Raw genomic sequence first — 7,924 nt, 5'->3', positions numbered from 1 at the left:
GCGGAAGGGAAGCGCCGAGGGCAACGACAGCAGCTGAGAATGAAAGCGAGGCGGGGACGGCGGGAGAGATGCGCTCCCGTTGGCCGCGCCAGGAGCGGGCCGCTGCCTGCAAGCCCGGCGCGGTCCTCGCGGCGAAGCGAGCTGCAGCCGCCGGGGAGGGGCATGCCGCGTTCCCCCGGCCGCCTCCTGCCAGGGGAATTCGGCAGGCAGTGGATACGCGGGAGTGATGGCGCGTTCGCCGTTCCACAGGCGCACAGAGTGCAGCGCTGACGGAGCGGGGAACGAAAAGCAAAGGCGCGCCACGTCCGCCTGTGTTCGGAGCAGAAAGAGGCTGTGCCTGAGGCACGACGCGGCCAGCCGCGCCGCTCCTGCCTCCCCGTCATTTGCTGGCAGCCGCATTCTGCAAGGACGGGATTCAGAGCCACCCTGACGTTATGCAGGATAACGTCCGTGTCTCGCTGCACTGCACAGCGCAGTCGAGTGGGTAAGAGGAGGAAGTTTCAGGATCTTAATAGCTCCACTGCTTACGCGCACGAAATAATAAAAGAGTTTGAAGTTCAGACAGCTGACATACAGCGGCTCTTTGAATTGTCCTGCAATCCATCGCAACACCACCGGCAGTCGAAAAGCAACGTTGCTGAAAGGCAACAGCTGCACGCTCAAGGAGCTCCAGCTGTCATCCTCCCTTTTCTGCACAGGAGCCTCAGTCACCTCTGCCATCCTTACCTCTCTTCCAAATTTCAATAAAACTGGCCAATTGGCCTACTTCTTTTTCACAATGTTTTAAAAGCCACGAAGTCATGTGCTTCAGATGCTTTAGCAATGACAGCACTGAGTTGACACTTTTTCAACTGTGATTTTGCTCTTCGAGCAACTATTTGTAGACTTCTGAAAGGATGGTTTACTTAAAATACAAGAAAAAAATCCAAGCATCCGTGCATGCTAGCTAGAAGCTTCTAGAAAACTTCCCCCCATTCCACAGGTGAGGAAAAAGGAGCAGTAACTTAAAATACCCAACTTTGCACAGAATCCAGGGTGCGCTGTGGATCAATGGAGTTGTGATGAAAAGCACTTTTAATAATCACTTTCAAAGGCAAATCAGCAAGTCTCTGAGACAGGAAGATTCTGCAAGATGCAATACTCATAACAGCTGTGAAACCATGCTTTCTAATCTTCACTCTCAGGTGACAGAGCATTGAACAAGCTGCCAGAGAGGCTATGGAGTCTTCTTCTCTGCAAATATTCAAAACCCACCTGGATGCTTTCCCATCCAACCTACTGTAGGGAACCTGTTTTAGCTCAGGGGGTAGACTGATGATCCCCAGAGATCCCTTCCAACCCCTACCATTCTGCAAAGGATGAAATACACCAGCTAAGCTCTACAGGACTAGGGGGACACTCCAGCTCTACTGAAATTTAATTTTCCTCCAGTCTTGCAAGACTTGCATTTTATATTCTTTAGGTTGCTTTTCCCATTGCCATCCTTTCCCCACACCTTCAGTCTCAAAACCATCATATAAAGGAATACAGGAATGATACCAAAGGGCAACAGGTGCTGAAAAGATATATTTCAGAAAGATAAAGGGGAAATTAACAACATCTAGAGTGGTAAGATCTGCATTAGCAAGTGAGTCATGTTGTAAGCAGGCAAGTGAAGAAATAGGAGATGGACTGGAGGAACTTTAAAACTCCTTCTATAAAGCAAAGACCACAACTGAGCTGAAGCAGTAAATCTAACATCTTCACTGTAATTTGGGCATAAAATAAATGCAGCTGTTTTATTGAAAATAAATAGCATAAACTGACTGCAGAAGGAAAAGTAAAAATACTCTGAAATCTTCAGTTTTGGTTTTTTTTTTTAATAAATGTGCTTTGTTCACAAAAGGTAGTGACATAAAGACAACAGAAATGCAAATACATTTTTTTTTCTTTTCCTTGCCAGCACCTTAAGAACAAGAGATGTTTGTCATCTCTTGCCCAGTCAAAATTTTCAGACATTTCATAACTTAGAAAAACATTCTCTTTGCACCAAAGCTAAACAGCCAAAAACTCCCAATACATCAATATTGTTCAGGGAGTTGTAAGTATTTACATAAATCCAACTGTCCTCCTTCACAACAATCCACTGTCCCTTACGTTAAAGAAAAAAAATTAAATAATAAAAAAGAACACTTAAGGTATGTAGAATAAGCAGCAAGAAAATCAAGCTGTTACGAAACTTAGGTCCCTAAACCACAAACACAGTGGTGACACCAAGCTGCCATGGAGGCCTAAATTTTCAATGTTAATATAAACTTTTCAAAGATATGTCCTGGTCTGAACAGCTTAGCTGTGAATCACAAACCAGTTTACACTGACCAATGTCAATATTTCTGTTAGCTGGTACAGATTATTTTTTAAATCAGAATGACAAAATGCTAGGTGCACTTTGAAGTAGGTGCAGATTAGTTGGTTTTTTTTTCCTCCCTCAAGAACAGCTGAATTTAGAGCACCAATATTTTAAGCTTTAACATGACTATTACTGGAGTCAGTGAAAAAAGAGAGATTCTGACTAACTATTGGGGACTATTTTAGTTAAAGTGATGTTGTGAAGCACTAGATGATAACACCAAGTTATATCTGATTTTGAATTCATTGTGTATTTCTTTTGATGAGTACTTCCCATAAAACATTACACAAGCAATAGCTGTTTGGTTTGTATATAGCCATATCAATCAGACTGATTAACAAATTTGAGTCAAACATTAGGGGACACCATGAAAAGAGAGAGAAAGCTTATGTTAAAGAATAAAGTATTGCAGTCCAGTTCACATCTGAGTGTAAGTAGGACCAGTGCAGTATAACTTTCTGTAGGAAACTGTAGAGGAAAAAACAAACAGGTCAAACTGACACTGCAAGTGCAAAATTTCAATAGAAAGAAGTTTCATTTTTGCAGCAACCACTGTGAAATTCACACTAACATCACAGTTCGTCTGGTAACTGCTGTATGATTATAGCACGATAGATTAATATGGTCTAAGGTGTATTTCATCTCAGTCACCTATGAAACCACATTAGTATTTTCTATCACGTTGCTGCAGTCAGTATTAAATCCATGATGCGGCACCTACTTCAAATCATTTGTCATAGGCACTTACATACCCATTTAAAAGCCTGACATTTAAATTCATAAATTCTGGTCATTAGGGCAATCTAAGCTAAACTAATACTGGTTCCTCTATTATTAATGCTGAAAAGAATTTCTTTTTTCCTGCAAAATACTTACAAATTTATTATACAAGTTAAAAAACTTCATAAACATAAAATGCTTGTTCCACCTTCTTACAGTGCAGATCAGTTTTCAGATAGCTACAGAGTTTTTATTTGACTAAACAGAAGATTAAGGTCCAAATAAGCAAACAGAACAGTGTATGTTAACTTCACTTCTGTGGTCTGAATACAACTGTGCAAATGTAGGTATGCCTTGAAAAACTTGTGTAATTATGTTCCTTTTAACAAAAATTGGTCTGTAGTTACCACAATTGTCCTTAATTGTAGGCTTCTCAAGTTAAAGTTGTTTTTAAAACACATAAATAATTTACTTTAAAACATGACAAAAAAAAACCATCCTGCCCCTCCCCCATCCCCCCAAAAATCCACCAAAAAAACCCACAAAAACAACAACCCAACATCAAAGAACACAACCCCAAAACAGTTTGAAAAGAATACAAAACACTATTATCAGGGAAATACTGTTATGTGTTAGTGCTTGTACACATATATAACTGCAAACTCATGTTCCAGCTTTGAGGTGAAACAATCATCTAGACGTACCATACTCCTCTGTTTGTGCAGGGTAATCTCTTTAGGAATCTCACGTCTACCTGCTACTTATGCATCGAAATTACACAGCATGTGTAACTTTGGATTAACCTATTCAAGTGTTTTGGTGTTATCTCAAGAGGGCAGCAATGAAAGTAAAATCAAATGTGCATTACAGTTCCTCCAGCCCAGGCTTAACCAGAGTGAAACAAATTTTGGAAATAAGTTTTGTTCTGTAATTAAGTAGGGACATGTGTAACCAAGTGTCTTAACCTATCTGCACATTTAATTAAAGTGCAAATTAGTTCTTCCTACATTTACTTCTCAGAAGCCAACCAACTCCAGTGCCTTAAGCTCAATCACATTAAGAGTTAAAAATATTGAAACAACATTTAGCAAATTAAATAGAATTCACACTTCACAGCACTAAAGAAAAGAATGGTACCTTTCTGGCAGAAAATTAGTGATATATATTCTAAAGAAAGTAACAGCAATTTATGCTATGACAAGAGTCACTTGCATAAAACTTTTTTTCACTCTCATACAAGAATATATTTTAAAATTCCAAAGTAGAAAAAAATAGCAAACTCTGTAAACCTTTGCATTTTCTTTATGCAAACCACTGTTGTGTGTTGAGCCCATGTTAGTATAGCAAAATTAGTTAAGCAAGAGGTCTGACTTAGCACGTCAACTGCTACATTAACTTAGAAGCAATACGGGATCTTCGAGCTCATAAAAAGGAATTGAACTAGACTGGCTTTCTCCAGAGTCCGAGTCATAAGGAGCATCAGGTAGCTCCATAAAACCGTAAGCTAGCTGTTCATCTTCCATGTCTGATCGAATGTAGCAGGAAGTGTTGGAATACTCCTCATCCTCTATACTGTTGAAATCCTGTGGGATATACAACATTCCAGGGTAGTTCCTGCTAACTAAGTCACTTGTTGTTTGCAGGGAAGTTTTCCTAAAAGCCATCAGGTGCATATGAGAAAACTTGGAATACTTAAAGCGTTTAAAACCCAAGGATTCTATGGCAATTCTCCAGCTTTTCATCATCATAGCCCGACGATTCTGATGAGATGAATCAGGAGTTATTACAAGCAATAAGCCATTTAATACGAGAAGTTCGTGTGCCTTCTTGCAGCATATCCACCGCTGATAGGGTGATGGAAAATAAGAGAGGAGGAGTGAAAAAACAACAACGTGGAATAGTTCTCCAGGTAAAGAATCAATGGGATTTTTCAGTTGCTTAAGAAAGGCATCTATAGCATCTTGTGCCAGCTGAAGAGGTTGCTGAATTTGAAGATTTAAGAAGTCGCATTTGTATACGCTCTGGTGGAACAGAAAAATCCAAACAAACATCAAGGTTATTTTAAAGAGCAAAAGCACAATTCACTATCAGAGAATGAACAGTAATATTCTCTTTGTTCCCTCAGGAAAATTTCAAGTCCCCTGAACATCCCTCATGCTATTAAGTCAAACACAGTAAAATGGCAATTTGAAAATCACGGATATTACTGGCTTTCACAGTTGTCAACAACTATTTGAAATGTGCAGCAACACAGTGGAGGTTTGATAGCTGAGAACTGTTTATTAAGCTTTTATTAAAAAGAACAACAGAAAAAAAAAAATGGAGATTGCAGATTTGATACATTCCACTACGGCTTTCTATCTCAACTGATTTAAAAAAAAAGAACTGTATAGGTGTACATTGCTTTTGTTTCTCCAGATGCTGGAAGCAGAGAATATCCCCTATTAACTGTCAAAATCCCATGCTTTTTGAAGTTGGCAAGAGTGAAAATGATGCAAATTTAACAATTCAAATCCAGATTTTTTTGTTTGTTTTTAAATTTTTTTTAAATAAACTGGAAATCAATATAATGAAATTAAATTTGATACCTCGGTATTTCCAACAAATGTTTGAGGTATCCAAAAAGTTTAATAGTTTGGTGTCACTTGGAAAAAACTGACCTTCCTTACTTGCACAAAACAAAAACAGGAAGAAGCTGTGACAAGGCACCCTATATCAAAAAGCTGAAGCACACTTACACTACACACTTTGTAATAGAGATGAATGTACATGTTTTAACTGCTGCAGATGCAGAGTTTAGCCAGAGAAAAGCTTAAAAATCATCTTTTAATTGTTTGTGAGGTCAAGCTGTCAGATGAAAGCAACAAAAGAGTACATTTGTAACATTTTCAATCACACAGCACCCAAAAGTAATATCAAGCTATTTACTGTGCTTAAGTTTTGACATTCCGCATTCATCAAAATCTAGAAATGACTTCTTTCCAAAAAAGCTAAGATAAAAGGCTGCAACAAGATAGGAACAGAAGTTGCTATCAGTGCCTAGAGTGCATGCAGTGGAAAAGATGAGACAGAAAATTCTGCAGAGAACATGAAAGGTGGAGGCAGACCTATGTGTTTTCATATCCTCTCAAACTATTGATAGCATGTTTTAAGTAATATTAAAAAAAAGAACAAAACACAACAACGCAAACATATTTACAAAACAACTGAAAAGTACATTTCCTTCCAAATAGAAAATAACATTATTCCTGTGTATACAAAACCACATTTTCTTCAGACAGTGTGCAATAAAAGTGAGAAAGAATAAAGCAACATGCAAAAAAAAATAAATTGTGATTCAGTAGTTCTAATTTTAAAAAAAAAAAAAAAAAAAAAGATTGTCATTATTTCTGTTTGATCAAGGAATTTCAATTACAACTACTACACCTGCAGGCTTACATTTTAATATTCTTCCTTTTAACATTTCAAACAGAAAATTAACAGTAATAACTTTGGGATATCTAGGTAAGAATTTCAGAATAAAAGTGCTGTGGACTTAGGTTACTTACATCACTGAAAAAATGAGACAAAATGTTTCTCTGTAGTGGAAAGATATTCACAGAACAATTAAGTAGAAATAACGTTGAAGGTGATTTCATGACTAAAGTACACTGCAAGTAGAATCCTAAACTCTGCAAGGCAGTGTTAGGAAAAAAAATGCTGCTAGGTGCTAAACTGGGGTTTGCTGTTAAAGTCTAGATGTGCAACTCTTGAGCTGATCTTAATAGTGAACTCATATTTCAGAGCACAAACTGACATTCAAGAACTAAATGCTGCTCATCTTTTTCTTAAGTTTGGTACCATTCCAGACTTCTTTTTCCCCTAAGACTGCATTTACTCCTATACAACATCTGCTGCATAGTCAGCTTGTTTTCCAGCAGTAAGAAATTCTGTTGGGACTTTCACAAAATTGAGATTCGCTGTTCATTTCAATTTTGCTGTTCTCCCTTCCTGTACCAAGCAAACCAAACTCCTGTAAGAAAATAACGGCAGCTAATTATTCTCTGGAACATCTGCCAGAGATACAGTGTTTGAAAGAGTGGCCAATGAAAACACTAGGAAATCTGTTTTACTTCTCTTTCAGTGCAGCTCCACCCAACCTGCCCCCAAATGACCAAACCTGAACTTTTAATAGAAATTTGAACTTTTAATAGAAACGTATTTCCACATTCTGTGGAAATTAATCACAGTAATTTCACATTACTGAGTCCAGTTTTGGGCCCCTCACTGCAAGAAAGACATCGAGGCCCTGGAACGTGTTCAAAGGAGGGCAACAAAGCTGGTGAGGGGTCTGGAACACAGGCCATATGAGGAGAGGCTGAAGGAGCTGGGAATGTTCAGCCTGGAGAAGAGGAGGCTCAGGGGAGACCTCATTGCTCTCTATAACTTCCTGAAGGGAGGTTGCAGTGAGCTGGGGGTCGGCCTCTTCTCTCGTGTCATTAGTGATAGGACCAGGGGGAATGGCTTCAAGCTACGGCAGGGGAGATTCAGGCTGGACATGAGGAAGTATTACTTTTCAGAAAGGGTGGTCAGGCACTGGAATGGACTGCCCAGGGAGGTGGTGGAGTCACCGAGCCTGGGGGTGTTCAAGGAAAGACTGGATGTTGTGTTGAGGGACATGGTTTAGTGGGAGCTATTGGGAATAGGTGAACGGTTGGACTGGGTGATCTTTTAGGTCTTTTCCAACCTTGGTGATTCTATGATTCATATAACAGTTCCACATCACAGTTTCTGTATATAAAGCACGCAGATTCCAAACAGTTGGAACACATTCTT

General features: G+C 39.1%; 1 protein-coding gene across 2 annotated transcripts in view; it reads right to left on the bottom strand.

Moving 5' to 3' along the window:
- Window positions 1-3,640: 3,640 nt before the first annotated feature.
- BMT2 (base methyltransferase of 25S rRNA 2 homolog) overlaps window positions 3,641-7,924 on the bottom strand; it is a 30,540-nt gene continuing 26,256 nt past the window's right edge. For both annotated transcript variants that reach the window (XM_042816004.1, XM_042816005.1), the window contains exon 5: window positions 3,641-5,130. In XM_042816004.1, the coding sequence (XP_042671938.1) occupies window positions 4,501-5,130 (630 nt within the window). In that variant the 3' untranslated portion in view covers window positions 3,641-4,500. The remainder of the gene's footprint in view (window positions 5,131-7,924) is intronic.

This window comes from Centrocercus urophasianus, unplaced genomic scaffold (genome assembly GCF_019232065.1).
Source record: "Centrocercus urophasianus isolate 14NV4802_14NV808 unplaced genomic scaffold, USGS_Curo_1.0 seq_15, whole genome shotgun sequence".
Classification (NCBI taxonomy): domain Eukaryota; kingdom Metazoa; phylum Chordata; class Aves; order Galliformes; family Phasianidae; genus Centrocercus; species Centrocercus urophasianus.
This window is presented reverse-complemented; position numbering and strand designations above follow the sequence as displayed.